The sequence below is a fragment of the Polyodon spathula genome, chromosome 29, assembly GCF_017654505.1.
Source record: "Polyodon spathula isolate WHYD16114869_AA chromosome 29, ASM1765450v1, whole genome shotgun sequence".
Classification (NCBI taxonomy): Eukaryota; Metazoa; Chordata; class Actinopteri; order Acipenseriformes; family Polyodontidae; genus Polyodon; species Polyodon spathula.
Genome location: NC_054562.1, coordinates 6,876,103 through 6,896,220, shown reverse-complemented (window position 1 = coordinate 6,896,220; position 20,118 = coordinate 6,876,103). Strand labels below are relative to the sequence as shown.

At 38.7% G+C, this 20,118-nt stretch overlaps 2 protein-coding genes across 3 annotated transcripts; one reads left to right on the top strand and one right to left on the bottom strand.

Annotated features, from left to right (window-relative positions):
• Window positions 1-52: 52 nt before the first annotated feature.
• On the bottom strand, window positions 53-15,730 carry LOC121302297. Of its 2 annotated transcripts, none has more exons than XM_041232156.1 (12): window positions 15,277-15,730; window positions 13,854-13,986; window positions 12,686-13,103; window positions 12,288-12,350; window positions 12,067-12,149; window positions 11,760-11,882; window positions 11,527-11,617; window positions 11,210-11,343; window positions 10,834-10,871; window positions 10,258-10,291; window positions 9,925-9,977; window positions 53-671 (listed from the first exon to the last, which is right to left on the bottom strand). In XM_041232156.1, exons 1-11 carry the CDS (start codon window positions 15,531-15,533, stop codon window positions 9,939-9,941), a joined length of 1,413 nt encoding a protein of 470 aa, XP_041088090.1. In that variant the 5' UTR covers window positions 15,534-15,730; the 3' UTR covers window positions 53-671; window positions 9,925-9,938. The 2 variants fall into 2 exon arrangements, with proteins under 2 accessions (XP_041088090.1, XP_041088089.1); XM_041232155.1 differs by lacking the exon at window positions 53-671 and adding an exon at window positions 9,409-9,737.
• Window positions 15,731-15,802: 72 nt separating this feature from the next.
• Window positions 15,803-19,190, top strand: LOC121302298 (protein PBDC1-like). Its single transcript, XM_041232157.1, has 6 exons — window positions 15,803-16,035; window positions 16,419-16,484; window positions 17,042-17,101; window positions 18,045-18,185; window positions 18,288-18,399; window positions 18,909-19,190. The coding sequence occupies exons 1-6, from the start codon at window positions 16,006-16,008 to the stop codon at window positions 19,013-19,015; spliced, it is 516 nt and encodes a 171-aa protein (XP_041088091.1). The 5' UTR covers window positions 15,803-16,005; the 3' UTR covers window positions 19,016-19,190.
• The last annotated feature ends 928 nt before the right edge of the window (window positions 19,191-20,118 follow it).

The window sequence follows — 20,118 nt, the reverse complement described above, 5'->3', positions numbered from 1 at the left end:
TTTATGGATTTTATTTTACATAGAGAGCCACATACCAAAACTTTATAAGAAAAATGACCCATTGGTAAATGCAAAACACAAGAAAGAAATCCAGTAACCGTGTATATTTTAACAATGGCATATTTATATCCGACACTGATTAGCCCAATTCAATACAAATATCAGAAACTATTATAGACAGGCACGTGGAGAGTGGAAAACTGTGTGTTTGCACATACTTTAAATGTAGGTTTACATGTATTATATTTACAGAAAAGTATGTTTTGAGATTTACTAGACCAAAACTATCATAAATGATGCAATGGTTTCTTTTTTTTCCTAGTTTGATATATCAAATATGAATATTATCATCTTTCAAATTCAAATTAGTTTTGGTTTGCATACTAAGTAGCGGAAATGTATTTTTTTTTTGTGTTATTTTTGATGAGTCAAAAGCTTACAGTTGCGTTCACGATCGCACACAAAGCAATGGAAGTAATTGGCTTAGCTTAGCTGGTGTGGGAAGGTCAGAGGGGTCAGGACGGAGAGCAGAGTAACTAGACACCCCAAGAGACAGCACTTAAACACTAAACAAATAAAGTCCAGCTCCTGTTTCCACTCACAGACTGTCACCAGGTTCCAAAGCAGGTCATTCCAGCAGCCATCTCCTTTGTCACGCCAAAGACATTTAACTAGATTGAGGGGCGAGGGAAATGGAAGAAGAAAATGTCACTTGTTTTCATAAGCGTTTCGATGCCTTTTATCTTATCACTTCAAAAATAAGGGACATCAATGACTTATTAGGGGATAATTAGCAAACTTGTCAAATTTGCAGATGACACAAAGCTTGTGGGAGTGGCAGGCCTGCTAACAGCCACCTAGGAAATCCAAGCAGATTTAAATCAAATACAGAACTGGGCAGAAACGTGGCAAATAAAATTCAATGTCAATGAATGTAAAGTGTTACACGCCGGTCACAAAAATGTAAGCTTCAAATACCAAATTTGGGGATAGATCTAGAACAGGCTCACCAAGAGCAAGACCTTGGTGTGGTAACAGACCCATCGCTGTCACCAGCCACACAGTGTGGGGAAGCCATCAAAAAGGCAAACACGATGCTTAGGTATACAACCTAAAGCGTAGAGTACAAATCCAAGGTTGTATAATGCAATGGTGAGACCGCACTGAGAAGAATGTGTCCAGTTCCGGTCACCACAGCACCAAGGGGACATTGTGGCCCTGGAGAGAGTCCAAAGAACAGCAACCAGCTACAAAGACATGTTGAAACATGCTGAAACATGAAAATGATTTAGCCTGGAAGGAAAGAAGATTGAGGGAGGACATGATTGAAGTCTTTAAAATCTTAAAAGAAGTTGACATAGTTAACTCAGTTGCAAATGAAGTGGAGATAGACAGGAGGGAAGGAGGCACTTCTTCACACAGGGAGTGGTATGGAATGGACTTTAGTCACATTGTGGAGGCAGAAACACTTGGGATCCTTTAAGACTCAACTTGACAAAGTTCCAAGATCAATCAGCTACTTGGAACCGGATGAGTCGAACAGCCTCCTCTCGTTGGTAAATTGTCTTATGTTTTTACTTATGTTGTTATTAGCTTTATATCTTACAGCAAAGCACTTATGATTTAAAATAATGTTCCCAAAATGTATCTCATCTACCACTTGTTACATGACTAAGAGGTTGAGTAAATGAATATAAACCCTTTAGGATAACCATGGCTTGATAATTTTTTTTTTTTTACGGTTGTCAGGGAATCCCCGGTTTATTTTGAATGGTAGTCCTGGCAACCAAGAATATGTGTTTTGAGCTACTCAGCGTTATTCCCAATGTCTATACGAAAAATCCAGCTGCGATTTAACAAATCAAGAGATCATGATAGTTAAAGTTCATCGCTGTGTCAGAAAGAGTACTTGATAAAACGACGTGAGGTCACCAATCAGACAGTAAATGAGACATGCTTTCCTGCAGCCCAAGGCCGTTGGTGCTCGTGGATGTGTGTGGAGGGGGAGCCCATTACAGATAGTTACTGTAAGCTGTGCTTGGTTGTTTTTGCCCAACTTTTGCAGCTGTGTCTGTGCGGGAGTTTGCCTCAAGCAAAGATAAGTGTATTCTGATCAAGGGTCTTTTGTGTAAAAAAAAAAAAAAACGAAACCTACCTTTATTTTCTGTCTGCTGTCTTAGAGGAAATCGGCCAGTCGCTTATTTTTCTGGTTTCTCTCTTTTAGGACAATGCAATCTTTACTTGTAATAATAATAATAAGCAAAGACTGTCTTGTACTCAGTCAGTGCAAGCCATAACTGTCGTCTTATTAAATATACCATGGAAGGTTTACCGTGGTAAAAACTTAGTAAAGTGTAGGGGATGAGTTTGATAGTGTTGTAAAAAAATATGGTTAAACAAGGCAAAGTATATTAAATGTGTATTATAAGGACACAAAGGCATGGTAAAGTACTGGGCAAATTGTCCATGTTAAATATATATAAGCATATGTGCAAGTACATATCCGAGACCAGGAAACTAAGTGCTGCCAGAAGCTGACTCCAGCCCATGCTAGTAAAGTAATCCATGACTCCACCCAACATCCCTGATTAGATATTGAGCATATCAAAGTTGCATGTCATAGCGAAAGCAATAAAACATCAATCTGCAAAGACTCTGAAGCTTTCACACCTAGTTTTGTACAGTTTAATAATTCCTAATAGCTGGGGTGAAATAGTTCATTCCAGAGGAGAAAGGGCTAATTATTCAAAATAATTTGGGATACACTAACAGGTACATTAACCACACTGCTTATACTTTCATTACATTGTTTACAATGTTGGGCCAATAACATGCTAATGTATGGAGTTCCATCCTTACAATCACAGAGTTCTCGGGTAATGGAACACAGGAAATATCAGTGGATGGTAACCACAGTGTAACTACATGTTGTTAGTGTATCTCTATTTTTAAGTGTTTCCCAAATACAGTAAATATTAAATGAGATATCATGCACATTCTGCTAGGAGACTGTTGGTCATGCAAGGTCATAACTAACACTGCAACCAAAAGACCCTCTCACTCCTCTTCCCAGATCTGTCAGATGGCAGTTCAGCTTAAGTTGAGGGCTCCACAGCAGGGATAAACACAGGCTGTCTATCACTGTGCTTTCCCAAGCCCTTGGTGGTCACTGTCACATTCCTATTAAAACAGCAGCCGTGTTAATGGACGCAGGCAGGGCATTCACAGGAAGAGGGGTCCAGGGATCCTCTCATCTACATAAACCAACACAGATCCCCTCCAGACCCAGATAAACTGGAGCTTTAGATGAACTGTAACCCAGTGGGCAGTGTGTATGAACTGAACAGGGAGCCATTTGGAATCCCAGTGCAACATCATTAAGCCTTTGTCAGCATAATTCAGATCACAAGAGGCTTCCCAGAACCCAACTGAAAGCCAAACCCATCTACACCATCCTCTATAGTGTAACTGACCCTGCTTTCTTTGTGCTTGTTGGACAATTTAGTATAGTGGAGGTAGAGTACACTGTTATTACACATGCCGACGATATGAATGGGATACTGTAAAGGTATTATTGGGTATACGTTTTTGATTACATGAAACGATGAAATACATCCAAAGAACACACAGAACGCATTGCATCTGAGTCTGAAACCTTCCATGGAAATGATACATTTGTTACACTGATGAGTCACCAATATCAGACTAGTGGTCAGTTTCCAATAATTAGTTTCATACGGAAAAATGCACTTCTCCAAAGATTTCTGATTTCATATAGATTTCTGTGTACGGACCAGCACGGCTTATCCAGTAATACTAAAATAAACTTTATTTTATTATTGCTGTATTTACTACCATGGAGGGTCCTTCTAAGACTCTCAGTAGTAGTATATATAATGATGGATGAACTATTTTAAACATCCATTTCCTTAAAATGGTCCATTAAGAATACTTGCCTCTTCTATATAGTTTTGAGGAGGCGGGGGTGGGAATCTGTTCATTCCCTGTATGTTAAGGAGTGTTTCCAGTGGCACTGGAACAATTTTTAAAGTGGGGGTGCTGAAAGCCATTGAACAAAACTGTAACCCCCAGCACCCCTAGTTCCAGCGCCCTTGTGTGTTTCTCACTATAGAGTCAGATCCCCCAAATGATGTTTTTTAACTACCAAAATTACAAGAGAGCAGAGAAAAGGTAAACGTGAACACTATAGCTGTACAGGATTAATATTTGGTAACTCAGAGAAATATCAGTATGAATATAATGTACTTGTTGTAATTCTGTTTTTATTTCTAAATAAAGTATAATAACAGTTTATAAACGTTGGCCAGTTACGAAACAGGAACTTCTCCCTGGTTTGATTTCTTGAGCGACATCCTTGTTGCTTTTTAAAGTTTTCTTCGGGGCTAACTGTCTTATAATCAAATGAAACAAAAACGATAATCAGAAGGGATTTTTTTTTTAAGTGCAATTTTTATTAGATGTGTTTGCATTAAACAATTGCAAACAGTAATCATAGTTTTGTAATTTGTTACAGTTTTAAAAGCAGTTATAGTGATAAAATGTAATCCAAGCATAAGCGTTTATTTATTATTTTAAACAAATAATAATAATAATAATAATAATAATAATAATAATAATAATAATAATAATAATAATACCCTTAAGTGCTTACATATTACCTTCATATCAAAGACAGAACAGCTATTAAGGGTAGATTTAACCCATGATAATGTTTTTCTTTAAGCAAATAAATAAGAAAACAAATAACAAAACAGCAAAGAACCCCTGCAAGGCTCCTTTCTAAACCCTTCCAGCAGACATGTTGTTATTTTCTAATACACACTGCAAATCCACAAGACACCTGTACTGCAAAAGGAAGGTGACAATTAAGTCCAGTTTAGGGCATTCGACATAACCAACCACCGAGTGGTCCTCCACCTTTCCCCAATCTGTCACACACTGTGAGCAAAAGTGTAAATCTGAATAGGAAACAACAAGGTTTATTCAAAGCCCTGTTAAAAACAATGAGCTCCTAGCGACATGGTTTTGATGCCTGGCTAATTGTTTGCTGGTATTTAACACAGGTTTGGGCAGTGTGAGGTGGCTATGCAGCTGTGAGTAGCCTGAGGGAATACAGCTGCAGACAATAACTAGCTTTGCTGATCATTCAGGTGCTACAATGTAGGTACACTCAAGAGGATTAATTCTACAGGCACTTTCAAACTGAGGGGAGGGCCAGCCTTTTCTCATTGAAAGGTGCTTGATGAAAACAGTTTCAGGTATTCCCAGACTTGGCGACAAAGGAAAGGGCAATTTCCTGAATTATAACTTGCAAAACCACAGAATTAGACGTTGGCTGGTTGGTTGCTTTTTACTTGGTCCCCAAAGTAACTTGATCTTTCTCACCCGGCTCACTGGCCTTTGTTTGCTTGCACACTATAATTTAGCATTATTATTATTATTTTTTTTTAAATCAACCAACTTAAAATTGTGCAATCGTTCCATTATCCAATGCGCTGTACATATACCAAAACATAATGATATATATATATATATATATATATATATATATATATATATATATAAAAAAAAAAAAATAAAAGACAGCGGTATCCTGCATTTAATTTTTTGACTTGCCAATAGCATCCTAACAATGAAGCATTGCAATCCGATGCTGCCTTGCAGTGCTATGGTATTGTATCAGGACCGGTGAACTGCCTTTGCTTTGGAAATGCTTTTGTCTGCCGAGGTTTAGATTTTTTTTTTTTTTATTGTAATACATTGGGTATTACATTTGATTACCAATTTTAGTTATTGTAGTATTCTCAAAACAAATATGCAGGATTGACCCCTATCTGTTTCTAAGCTTTTGTCTTGCTTGAAGGTGTGAAAACCGATCCTTTAAATAAAGGTACGTGCCTCTTATTAGCATTTATAATGGTCCCCCACCTTATCCTGCATCTTTGGGTGCTTCGCTTTTTACATGAATTCAAGTTATGTGAATATTTTAAAATGCAACACTATAAACTGTTGCATTCTGGAACCTTTGGTGTTGATTCACGTGGTCTAAGTGTAGCTGAGCATCAGCATCAGCAATTGCTATAGTGTTTATATCTGCATATTGCAAACTGAAGCACACAATACAACCAAAGAACTACAAATTATTTTACTACAGCAGAAAAAAGGGGACTAGCGATACTATAACTAATACCAGTAAGTACACGGATTTTAAAACCTTGGTTTGACATTCCTTTAAGTGGTTAATAAAATCTTTCGAGGAGCAAAGAGTTCACATCAAAGGCTGAACAGCCACAGTGTAACAGTGGTGTAGCACAGACAAATGTACGTGCTGTAAAACTTAACAAGGTGTGAACGCCCTCCAATTGCCCTGTCTCTGCAGGGCACAGGCTGTTCAACTTATCAACAGGGGCACACTGAGAGGGACAGGGCGCCAAACCTGGGAGGTTTTGAGAGCGCTTCGAAACTCTTTTCATGTTTTGAAAGGAAACATCAGGTGCTTGCATTGAACACTCACTTCATTATACTCTTTATTTTATGATCTATATTTTTAACCCTTTAACCTCCAGCCATTTGTGCCATAGCCGACAGCCAGCACAATTGTTATCAACACAAAAGTATCCTGAGTCTGCCTTCTGTGCATCGACTTTGAATAGAAAAAAAAAAAACACCCTCGCCTCTTGCTGATCTTCTGTTTTCCAGACTTTCAATTTGACTCTTTCAATTTCCTGAGTTAGAGAATTAGACCCCACCTGTGCCTTGCACTGCTGTACCGTACTGCACATGGGTCACTATGTGGGGTCACAAGGGATCCTTTTATATGCAACACAGGAGGTAAAGTCGCTACAGCGGAGTATCATCTGAGTCAAAGCAAGAAACGGAAGAAAAAATAGCAGCAGATACTAGAGTCGTGAGATTGTTAGGTGAACGAGTGTTAACAAATTAATTTTAAAGCCTTGGCTGTTACACATTAAATGACTGCACAAGTGTGTCGGAAGGCTCTGGTGTGAACAATTCTAACGATTAAAAAGGAGAGCACTAATAGCTCAAACCCCATTTCAGAATCTATTTTCTTACTGCGTTCTCCTCCCACAGACCGTCACCTATAATCACAGGAGGACAGGAACCAACCTCGATTAATCTGTCACGGGAAGCACAAGCCAAGAGCGTAAAACAGGCAAGATTGCAGAGTACTTGCGCAAACGACACTGAGTATTGACAATGGATCATTCACCCGGAACTTCAAGCACTCAATTGCAAGATTAGTGCCAAATTTATATATATATAAATAACACACAATTAGACCAAATGTTTTATTCATTTTATTACCAAGTTTTTTTTTGATGTCTACTGAAAATATATTCTATCAAGAAGTCATTTTAACTTACTGAAGACTCAGTTTCCCCGGAGATGCAGAGCTGGGATGTGCACAATGTCTCCAAGATAACTTCTAACCCTGGCACCTCTGGCGGATGGGCACTACTCCACCAGTGGCTCATGCTATTGCCAATTACACCCTTGTGATGTGTACATTCATTACTGGTGACGTGCTTATATAGGAAACACCAATACATAAAGAAAACTGTTCTAGTCACAAAGCTTTAACTCACAAGTTTTTTTTTTTTTTTTTTTTTTTAAAGAATTAAAAAATTTTGGATATTTATAAAATTGTACTATCTAGACCACAAACTTTGACTAACTTGGTTTTTGTCTCGATTATCAAACATTAATTATTCCATCAAAACAACGTTGTATATAGGGCCCAATACTGGATGCATTAAAAAAAAAAGTGCTTGCAAAACAAATTTACCAAAGGGACTTGCATGAAAGAGCAGACAACACTTCAATTTCTGGTTTGTGTCTGTAGTGGCAAAAGCATGCATTTGGTTACTTACTGGAGAATTCCAAAATTGTTGCAAAAGCAGAAAGGGCTCATTTAAAAAAGCATTTTCTTAAACCCACTGTGAACTTTGAACACCAACATCAGGTTAGCAACATATCCTGTCAGCATAGGGAGGGGCTGCATTTACTAGGCATGGGCTTGCTTTAAAAATAGAGCATGTCACCTCCTCCAGCACTGCGACATGGAGCGATTGAGTTCTGCCAGGCTGCAGTTTTATCTGGGTCTGTCACGAGTACCAGTCTAAAGGGATTTGATTTCAATTCGCTGTTGATGGAAACAAACTGGACCGATCTCAGATTGCAGATAGAAGCATGTCAGTTTCACACAAATTGCTCATTTAAAATGCATGCTCCTCATGACACAGAAATTTCTGCATCAATGCCTGTTTAATACATACAATTTAATATTTTGGATTGCATGTCAAGCAACCACAAAATAGCCTCACTAACTCTGCTGTCTACTCAATAAGATAAACCCTTGTCCGCTAGCCCCTGGTTTTAGCACCAGCTTGCTACTGATGCTATTTTCTTAACCCTGAAAAAAGGAGACTATATATCTTTATGGGGATTTTCAGCGGAGAGACAACGACGTAGACGGCTGTCATCAGCCCATCGCTCCCCTTTAATCAAGCCCCATTTGGTGTCACCATGAGCAGCCAGCAGGCCCACTGTTCTGATAACAGGTATGAGCGAGAAGGGGGACCGGGTTTAGAGACCACCCTCTCTGCTTCATTCCACACCCCACAGGGGACTTGTTTTTGTCCCAGCCCCCACAAGAGAAGAATTGAAAGACTGAAACCAGATAAGACAGACAAGTTAAGATACTACACATAGAATGTGACAGTGTCACTGAGTTTGTCTGGGGTTTGCCAAGATCAAGGTTCCGGTTCAGGAAGGACTGATGCCAGTCTACACTAGGCAAACTGGCATGGTGAATAGAAGCATAACTTTCTGTAGAATGGAGGAGACAGGAACAAAGGAAACTGGTTTAAAACTCACCTTTGGGGCTTTCAGAATTAAGGCAATTTGAGCAACATAAAATCGGTGACATCATGCAAAATATTCTTAATAAAAATGCATTTAATCATACAGAAACTGCTGAATAACTAAACTTAAGAGCTATATACACACTATAATATATAGCATATGGGGCATGCAAGATGCCAGCTTGCACAATGTATTTGCTACATGGTTAACAACTTAAAACCAGAAGTACATTTGCACCCCTCCTCAATGTGAATACTTGACATGACAATAAAATTTTAAAAAGCAACAATTTTCACAGAAAAATAGGACAACAGCCAAGTAAGACAAGGATAAAACTGTATTGCTTAGACATAATCGTCACCCCATTAAATCATTAATTCCACCAGTGCCCTCTGCAGTGCCAAGGTGGAACGTCAGGGAAAGTTAAATGAAACACAGTAAACTTTGTATTAACGTCAGCAGAAAACAGTCACGTAACTACAAACTCAGTACCGTTAACAGCACAATATAATTTGAAGAGATGTATGTTCAGTTCCAGTAAAACATCCATGTTTGTGGAATTCCAGATGGAGTTTGCAATTAAAACAAAAACACCCCATTTAACAAGATTATACTTTTATTACTTTTTTGGTTAACAGCTTAACACATGGAAAACATGCACAGCAAAAGAGCTGTATAACAATATTAAATGGAGTTAGAATTACTGGATAGCAAGACTGTAGAAAACAATCAAAACATACAAAAAGCCAGCAAGGAGGGGGCCCTCATTGAAGAATAATTTACAGAACAGAGGTTATGTTCCTGGTCATCTTCCATGCAATTTTCAGTACCTATTTTATAAAAGGAAATATGTTTATCAAATCATTAGAACGACACTAAATGTAAATATTGTATACCATTATATGTAGTTGACAGTGCCAATAAAAAGGTACTGCATCTACCTTGCTTGAGCTCTGAAAACTACTTATTTTAATGTGTATACTTCCCATGCTGCTGTTGCAAGAGACAGACGAGTACCTGAAAAACTGCAACTACTTCTTGGCAGCTGGTTTCCTTCCTCTTCCTTTGCCCTAAAACATTAAAAAATAAGTCATCTTCTGCGCAAACTGATGCCTTTACTACAACTGGTATTCAAGTAGAATGCAAGGTTTTTAAGTGCATATATTAAATAATTTAAAAAAAAAAGGCTTATTGTGCTAGGATATGGTTTACATAGACAGGGGGTTCAATCAGGTCGGGCTGTCGGTGGAGTTAAGTTTGACCTCCTATGGGAGCATCAAAAGACTAGTGTTAAACTGCAGACTCAGACTCTCTATGCATCAGTTATACACAGATTGCTTGAAGCTTTACCTTTTTAGGTGGGCTTTCCTCCTCCGAAGCCAGTCTTCATCATGCAAAAAACAATTCAACATATCAAGCCAGTGGGAACCATAAAATATACCTCTATCCCTGCACATGTACAGAACTACATTTAGCTTGACTAAAACAGTCTAATAATCAAAGCCTACACTTACACACACATACTACAGTGCCCAAAAGTATACAAGAATGCAAAAATATCTGCAAAAATTACTTGATAGATAGAGGTGGCCCCCTTCTAAAAACTTGGTATCTCCTTTGCCATTAGACTGCTGAACTTGACCAAATTAAACCTATGACCAGATCTGTCTGACTTGCCTCCGATTTTGTGGGATCACACCTGGTACTGACAAATCCATTTCTCCTAGTTACACACATACTTTGTGCTTGTACCCCAGAATCAAAATGGCAAAGCTTTATAATGAATTACTGCGCCAGAGTAAGATTTATCAAACCTCCTCCCTCCTGCAAATACAATATTTGTACCACACACAAAGCATGTAAAAACCAAACAGGTGTTAACATTGTGTTTGATGAAGACCCCGTCCCTCCTCAACAAATACTTACTCTTCCTCCTCATCCTCCTCCTCGTCAGTGTTCTTTCTCTGAGGAAACAAAAAGCCATTAGTCAGATTACTCCAGTATGTACTGTAGACATCGATTTCCAGACATGACAATTTTGCGAACAAAAGTAGCCCTACAGATTTCCCACCGGATTAGATTAATTCTAGCAAAATAAGTATTGAATCTTCAGAACTGCTGAATAAAACAAGACATGCTACTAAGCCTTTGTGAAGTTTGTGGGTCCACACAGTTATAACTTGGGGTGGAGATAGGCGATTATTGGGCGAGACGACAAAGTGACAAACCGTAGAGTTTTTTTTTTTTTTTTTTTTAACCCTGCTGCTGCATAAACCACTTTTGCAAAGGAATTCATTCAGACCTTCGTTGGTGCTGATTTTTTATTGGAGGCTGCCCTCTTTACTGGTTTGGGAGGACTTTCCTCAATTTCCTCATCCACTTCTTCATCCTCCTCCTCTTCACCATCCTCTTCGTCAAAGGATAAATCTTCCTCCACTGCAAAATGCAAGTAACCACACGTCAAAAAATATTCATTTCAATATTTGGTTACTTGTCCCAGCACTAACACACACTAATTTTATATTTTTATATATATCTCCCCCGAGATTTTACTACTGTTCAATTAATCTGTATAAAATAAAACACACACTTCCCATATCAAATCCCAAACACACTTACATATATGTTGTGCACTGATATAAACCGGGCCAGAACCAGCTTTAAGCCTAAATGTAACCTGAGGGGGGAGTTCAATTCCGGATATAGTCACCTGCAAAAACAAAACAAAAACACAGTGTGTGAAGAGAGAGAGAGAGCGAGGTTTCATTAAAACGACAGTTTAACAGAACTAAGGGCAATTGATAGGGGCAGGGTTGCACATATTTAAAGAGTGCACAAAAATCAGTCCTTACCGTTGGCATGACCGAACTCTTCAAAGTTGCAAGCGGGACTGGCTTCGCATCCGCACCCTCTCCCTCGCCTGGCACGATTTCGACCACATTGAACTCGTCTTTGGCTTCTGCGCCCAAGCAGATCTGCAGCGAAACAGCAGTCGTAGTTTGAACATGTTACGCTACATTAAAATAAAATATTAAATGCAACACGTACACAAGTTTCCTGGGTATTTGGCATACTGGCGTACTCTTTGCGAAAACAGTCACTGGTTACGTTATGGTAAATAATAGTTATAACAGTATATATATATATATTTAATCATACCGTCCTCAATGCCAGTTGGTGTTGATATTTCGTGTCATCTGATACAAAGGTAGCCGTCTTGTTTTTGTCATTCAATTCGCACCCTGTGGAATTGAGAACATTAATATACCATCACTGAAAAAAAAAAAGTCACAAAATTGTGAAAAATTTGCACCACACACACACACAAAGCAAACACGTTGCATTTTTCCAGGCTCACTCAATAATTCCTATCCTCCTACCCCATATCAGAGAAAGAGGCTTCTCCATTTTGCTGGTGTTTGACGTCATTGTCTTCGAGCTAACTGCAAAACAGAAGACGATGCTTTTTATTTTTTAAAAAAAAAAATCACACACAACGTGCAAATTACTGTTCTGTTAATAACACAACTGAACTTTTAACACTGGGATTTAAACGGAGGGAGAACAGCCTGGATAAATTCAGACGTTGTATCACAACTTGGCAAACGCGTGTTCCTTACACTGCAGCTGGCACGAAAAAACACACGAGGACGCTAATTGGGGTCAATCTAATTAGCACCGAACGGCGGGAAACTATTTTTTTTTAATGGGGTGTGTTTATAACCTGCTAACATAAATACGTGTATTGCATACTTTACAATAGCTACATAGTCTGTACCTGCACCGCGACATTTACATGGTACTTCGGTCTGAGAAGCCTGTGTCTTGAATGCTGGTTTATCAATTTGCTGGTTACATTTTCCAAAGTTAATTGCGTCGACGCTGTTAACGCCGGGAAGAGCTGGGCTCCAGCGATTCTCATCTGGGACAGTACAGTCAGACTTGTCCTCATAAGCGTCGCAAGCGAAATCTTCGTCTTTGATAACGCGTCGGACCACATCTGGGTGTGAAATTGACAGGCTAGAATCCTTCTTTGTGTCGACGCTGCTGAGCTTCAGTTTCAAATTATATATATCCTTGGCTGTGATGCATTTGCCGGTCAATGAATTCAAGTAATCCTTCACTTTAGCTGGAGAAAGATTAAGTCGCAGTAATTCCTCTGCTTTTTCCTTTTCCGTTTGGCTTAGCCGGCGAGACTAGACAAAAACAAACAAACAAAAAAACCGAATCAGTATTTTACAAAAACTTTTGGGTCGCGGAGAGCACTTTGTTGACAGACACGTTTGTTTATATTGTCCATGGTCGTTTTTAACCCATGGGTTTCTAAAGTTGGTTCTTCCACCACTCCTTTATCTTTGTTCCAACCTGGTGTAGTGTCAGAAAGCGGTACATCGTCAGAATGTGGTACGGGTACCAAAACTTGACCCGTGTAATTTAGAAAGCAGTATATTATCAAATTAAAAGTAGTATGCTATCAGATTTTGGTGCAGGTGCAATCAATTGCAAACTGATGGGTGTTTTCCTGTTGTCAAACACAGGTCCATAACAAGACAAAAGGAGAAGTCTATGGCAAAGTTGCACAAGTAAAAAAAATGTACAAGACCCAATGTATTGCACATGATAAATATTTGTACACTGTTTTCGTAATGGTGGAAAAATATAACATTACACAAGACCGAAAATAGCATAACGTACCAGATTTGAATGGGTGCTTCCCTGCTGTTTTAGCATAAGTTACTTAGTTATGGGCCTTGTGCTGCGTACCACTTTTTACCGCGTACCTGATAATAACACTACACTGTTCTAAATTATTTAATTGAACCAATTAAAACTTCCACCCAGACCCTGACATAATTAATTATACCATTTTTTTACCTGTCAAACCTCGAGTGGAACGGCCCTCCAGGGTCGCGATTGGACACCTCTGTTTCAACCGTCATGCTTACCTCAGGATACTGGTTGTAAGCGTCTGCGCTGACGTCATGGTTGTGAGTAAGGCAGGATTTGGAGATCACGAAGCAGTCTTTGTGTCTGTCAGCATAGGCCAGCACACGGGCAGGGCAATCCAATTTAAAAGACCTTAAAACAAAGCCGTTCCAACATGAGATACACCGTGCAAGACACCTGGAGTTACAGTGCTTCAGCAAACAAAAACGTTTTCAGAACCGTGCCTGGTGTACGCTTCCATTCGTGGAACCGGTCTCAGCATGGGCAGGTTTCTCAAAGACACATTAAGGGCTGTGTAAACCTTCCATATCTAGTGCACTCTTACGCAAATGGGCTGACCTTGACATTATTGATTAATTTAAGCAAATTACAGCTATGGCATTTGTTTAACTGTCCTCATCTTGAGCATTGTATGGGTGTGTGTATGTGTACACAATACAAATACAAATTATAAGTTTTTTTTTTTTTTTTACACATTCCCATTAGAGTGCAGGAGTATAATCAATGCCTCAACATGGATTATCTTACATGTTATTAGCACTAGTCCCGGTCTCACATTTATTATTGTCTCTGTGATTTGTTGATTCTTTCCTTGTATTCATAGCAGGGGGTCTGCTACTGCACACATACCAGGATGCAGCTGTTAATCTATATAGTGCTGTGTATCCTACATTAATGTAAAAACAATGGAAGTAGAAAACGATTCCAATTATAATAGAGGGGTGCTCGTTGATCTTTTGCTGCCCTCTTGTGGTCGTTTGGCAGTGATGCGCCACCTTACTACCACATGAAAACACGGTTTAAAAAACAGACATTTCAAGGCAATCTGGAGACAATTACGACAAATAGTTTAACTTGTGTTTTAGCAACTGTAGTTAAAATATCGTGCTCTCAGATTACAACACACAGGATATGGCTTAAAAAGACGAGACCTTTAAAAAATGTGTGTATTGTGTGTAGTGGTTGGTATTACCTGTAAAATGTTATTATTAGCATGCAACAAAGTTAATTAAAAAAGACAGTTCTACTTTTTTTTTTTTTTTTTTTTTTTTTTTTAACATTTTTGCTCTGTTTCTTGGAATGGGCATTTATATAGCAGCAGCAGTAGCACAATCAGTCAGAGTAACCAACTGCTAAAACAGCCTTAGGAAACGCGAAAAGACTGATAGATAGCGTAAACCGGATCTGAATGGTGTAGGAATGCACCACTAGCCAGTAGCACTTACTAACAGCATGTCTAACCGTACATGCCAGGTATAAAAATGATTAATTATGACACAGTACAAAACTATGTGTGTGTGTGTGTGTGTGTGTTCCCAGAAAAAATGCGCTCTCCCTGCTCCTGCTACTGTATTTGTGAATCAGTTATATTTAAAAAAAAAAAAAAAAAAAAAAACAAAACAAAAAAACCCCAAACCCTACCTTTGATTTGGCCGAACCCCGAGCCCTGGTCTTTTTCTCGCTTGGCCATAGTGTTTGCAGGCGAAAGACACGCTGGTATAGACGAATTTGGGGTGATAAGCGATATTCTTCGTGGATAACGTCTTGTTTCTCGACTCAGCCTTCCTGCTTGAACCAATGACGAATTTCGCATGGGTCTCTGCTTCCAACTGTCTGATTGCATTCTGAAGCTCATTAAAATCGCTAAATTGTCGCCCAACTATGAGTACGTTTTCCATTGTGGAAATACCACTGTTGAGAGAAGTTTAAAATTAATATCGGTTCTTTTCTCATTCAAAAGGACACATCTGCAACTTTTTTTTTTTTAATTTGAGGTGGACTATCGCACAAATTGGTAAGCTTCACCGTGCGAATAAGGGAAATCAATGAATATTATTATTAGCACGTCAGATACAATGTTATCCACACGACAGCGAGTCTGTGAACAGCGCCACCTGTTGCAATGAATTGTAGTTGCTATTTTGTCACGTCCGGTGTTACTAACACTGTTGTGCACAATTTACGAAAAACCCCGCTTAGCTTTGACAAATGTGACCGTTTGCTTACAAACACAGCGAGTTACAGTTATACACAACCGTCTGATCACATTAAATTGCAGGATTTGTTTTCTATTATTTATTTATTTTTTGTTACACCGGAAATAGTAACATTGTAAGTTCGTCGAAAGTTGAAAGGAGGAAGTTAAACGCTATGGATTTGGAAGGACTGCTTGGGACTTTGGTGAGAGAGACACATAAAATAGAATTATTAATAATGAAAAATACTGTTGCTTTTGGTTATGGATGATTCTACATAAGTTTGCGTAAACCCGTTTTTTTTTTTTTTTTTTTTTTTTTTTTTTTCCCCCTATTTTTTCGTTTGGTTTCTAATTAAAACACAATGTTGGATGCTGATTAGCCCACGTGTCGTGTCTGTGTGCAGAAGGATCCTCTTTTCTTCAAGCTAGCATGTTATGGAGTGCGTAGTATATTCCATCCTATAAAATCCAACACGCAAACATCAGGACAGGTTGTTTATCTTTGATACTGGCAGTCAGTGATTCTTAATATTTAGGTCAGCTGCCCTAAGGGAATATTCAAACGAATGTATGTTTTTATTTGCAGGGTGCCGGCGGGGCAGTGTCTGCAGCCAGTGCACTGTCTCTGCCTGCAGAATCCTATGGAAATGATGTAAGTGTTTATTTATTTAATTAGCATTATAATTACATCCTTTATCATTTATGCACGACGAGAACCCATTGACACCGTGCATGCAAATCAAGGTGTATGCAGAACACGAGAGGTTGTTTTAGTTTTGTTATTAGTTGATGTCAGACGCCTTTATCCAGAACGACTTACAGGTGTTGCAGTGAAAACAAAAACAAAACAAAAAAACACTATTTAAATACAGTGCAGTTTAGTGTAAGTGCAAATACTTGTACGGTACCATGTGAGGTTAAGGCAATTTGTATCTACAGTGACATGATAGTGCATCTGCTCAGCACCCAGTAGCATGGTGCTGAGGTCAGCTAAGACAAGTGCATAGGGAGAGAGGGAGGGGGTAGATCAAAAGATCTGCTAATGCATTCTAAGGCAGTGAGAAACGGAGGACGGTAGTTGGTTCCACCACAGAGCGGCTAAGGAAGATAAGGAATACTGTATCATGAATAAAAGTAGAGTTTTTTTTTATGTTGTAAGAAAATCTTATTTTTATTTATTTATTTTTAAACAATGTGACCCGTTTTCAGCCTCAACTGGAACTGATGTGGGCTAAGAAGGCATATGACCACGCTGAAATCTATTTTAATGTAAGTTTAAATCATTTATTTTATCATTGGGCATGATTTTAGACGTGCAATATGTGGTAAAATGCTTCAGGTGTTTTAGTGTAAGTTAGACCCACGGTATTGGGCAGTGCAGGCAACTGTTGAGAACTAGGGAGCCAATTGTCTTTGGAGGGTGTAATAGTGACCTGCTCACATCAACTGTGGGATTGTGCCTTAAGCAGTTTTACAGCTCTCTGTTCATCCTGTGTTTTGTACTAACCATGAGGAACCTGCACATGGTATGTATCCGATTATATTCCAAGTGCTGTGATATAGGTTACGAGGGTCTGTATTGGGGTTCTGACACCTGTAATATGGGCAGTTTCACAAATTAGGCAACCTGAGTCAACATTTCAAAATGATCCTAATAATACATTTAGGGTGTCATTTTGAAGGCAATTGAGTTATTTATATAATAAGTAAATGGTCTGACACACACTAAACTGAATGCAACCATATGATAATTGACATCCAGGGATATATTGTGATTTACTGAAGTGTTTCTGCTTCTTATTAAGCACTTAAGTAATTCTGTTGAAACTTCTGTTAAAATGTATTCTGTTAAGTTATATTTTATCATTTGTGCCAAGTAATTGTAGGTGTGTACATCAGATGCCATACAAATGTATTATGAGTTACAATCAAGGAGGGTAGACTGCTTCTGTTGTAGTGTATTGATAAGGGGCTGATCGAAGTATAAATAAACAGTTGTAGATAAGTCCTCAAACATCAGATATTGATACCATCCCACCGTGGATGAAAAAGTCAGTTAGTCAGAGAACGTATGACACCATGGTTATTTTGACATACTGTGCCCGAGTAAAAAAGCCACTTTGTGATTATATTAATCAGAAATGTACGTCTGAATTTGTGGAACTGTCCATCTGTTACTTACATACAGTTGCATGATTCAATTAATTTGCAGCTCATCTCATCAGTTGATCCCAAATTCCTTAAGCTCACAAAAGTCGACGACCAGATCTTCACTGAATTCAAGAAGACCTTCGGTGACATGAATATCAACGTCTTAAACCCAGAAGATCTCAAATCGGAAGAAGCCAAACAGGTGAAGCTTCCAGTATCTCTAACCTTTCAACTAGTACAGTAAGCTTGTGGGCGTGACTCGTGGTGCAGAGATTTTAAAATGCATTTCATTTGCTTTCTGTAGAAGTGGAGGCCATTCTGTCTCCAGTTTGACGGAATTGTAGAAGACTACAACTATGGCACATTGCTGCGACTGGACTGCCAAAAAGATTATACCGAGGAGAACACGATTTTTGGTAAGCAGCCACTTGTATGTGTGTGGAGCTTCAGCGATCTAGTTCATTACTTTCTGAGCAGACTTTGCAAGAGGCCTGTGCTGATCTATGATTAGTTTAGGACACATACAGGGAATACAGTTACAATACAGCACGGTGGCTAAGGGAATAGGATTTACAGCCAACAACTGTGGAATAGAAACCAGTAAGCAGATTAACGATTCTTAAACTCCACATCTGTGCAAACTGTCTCTGTTGGTTAGTAACGTACATCCTCTGCCCCACGTCTGGCCATAGCTGTACACAGAAGCCTTGGTGGGGTCCAAGATATTTATAAATCTCTGCATTACTACACACCAGCGTAGTAAATTGTGATCGTAACATTGACAAAGACCTTGTTGTTTTTTGATAGATTTTTTTTCTAAAATAGAAACACATGCTGTATTCATGTACCTGTTTGCCCTGTTGTACTGCAGGTCAGCTGGTCTGGAATAATTAAGAATCGCAATTAAAAGCAAGTTTCTTTTCAGCCACCAGGATCCAGTTTTTTGCAGTTGAAATCTCCAGGAACAGAGAGGGCTACAACAATGTTGTCTACGAGTCCGCTTCCAAAAGCAAGAGCCAGAAACGGAGCTGATCCCCATCCTCGAGAACTTTTCTCAAGTGACCTTTTTGACAAAGACATTTCTAGGAGTTAATTCTGAAAGAAGCAGGTGCAATGCTTTGCATGAAATCCGAGTTGCCAATTAGTAGCTTGCATTTCTTTTTCAAATCAGTGGGCTATATTCATAAAGTATTTACCACCACGCCAAGTTAAATGTGTTTTTTTTTTTTTCTTTTAGGAAGAAAACAAAACATTGTTAGAAACAAATTCAACTCTCTCTAGCCCTACTCCCAGCCATGGCTTTATAACTCCCCTTTTATATTTATTGAAATGATCACTTCTCACTGCATCATGAATAAGTCTCACCTGAGTAAGTTTACTGTTAGAAGCAGTTTATGCCGCTTTACTTAATCTGTGAGAGTTTAAGTTAGAATGAAGACCCTGCGGCCCTCGAGGACTGGAGTCTGACACCCCTGCTCTAAGATCTTGCATGCTGCTAGACTCGTCGGTCATGTTATGCAGTTTTTAATGCAGTGTGTTATAAAGGCCCAGTGCTGGCTGGGCTACAGTACAGGTACGCATCATTTGGTGAAATCAACAATAAAGAAAAAAAAATCACAAGCTTGAGAGCAAAGACTTTGTAACTAACAGATATGACAGTTTTGTTATATGCAAGTCAAAGACTTAATATAAAAACATGATTCTTTTGTCTCTCCGGTTGATAAAGTAGTTAATGCTCTTGCCCTCAGCCAGTGAAATTGAAATTATAAGGAAGACAGCACTTTGCATATCTTATAAGTGGCAGTGTCTAACTTACAGCAGGGGTCACTGTGGTATTTAAAAGAACAGTGAAACAAGAAAGAATACATTCTAAAAGGAGTACAAATACAAAATGGATTATCTATAAAGAATGCTGCCGTGTTAAAACTTACCAGCTGGAGGTTATTAACTTTACATAATATTACTAACTAAAATCAAGAACACAGCTGCACCAAACCCTGATACATCCAACAGTGAGAAAATCAACTGCAAACATCAGTTGTCAACGTGACACAGCTCTGTTGTCCTAATAAAAATACATTAAAAAAAAAAGTTTAAAACTTTGTCAAAACTTCAGTGTAATTATTAACATGTTT

Excerpts from the sequence above, each read along its gene's own strand:
- LOC121302298 (XM_041232157.1), top strand. The coding sequence starts at position 16,006 with ATGGATTTGGAAGGACTGCTTGGGACTTTG. Across the intron at positions 16,036-16,418 it reads AAGGACTGCTTGGGACTTTG|GGTGCCGGCGGGGCAGTGTC; the intron begins GTGAGAGAGACA and ends TTTTATTTGCAG. Across the intron at positions 17,102-18,044 it reads ACGCTGAAATCTATTTTAAT|CTCATCTCATCAGTTGATCC; the intron begins GTAAGTTTAAAT and ends ATTAATTTGCAG.
- LOC121302297 (XM_041232156.1), bottom strand. The coding sequence starts at position 15,533 with ATGGAAAACGTACTCATAGTTGGGCGACAATTTAGCGATTTTAATGAG. Across the intron at positions 11,618-11,759 it reads AGAGTTCGGTCATGCCAACG|GTGACTATATCCGGAATTGA; the intron begins GTAAGGACTGAT and ends TTGTTTTTGCAG. Across the intron at positions 10,872-11,209 it reads AAAAATCAGCACCAACGAAG|AGAAAGAACACTGACGAGGA; the intron begins GTCTGAATGAAT and ends TTGTTTCCTCAG.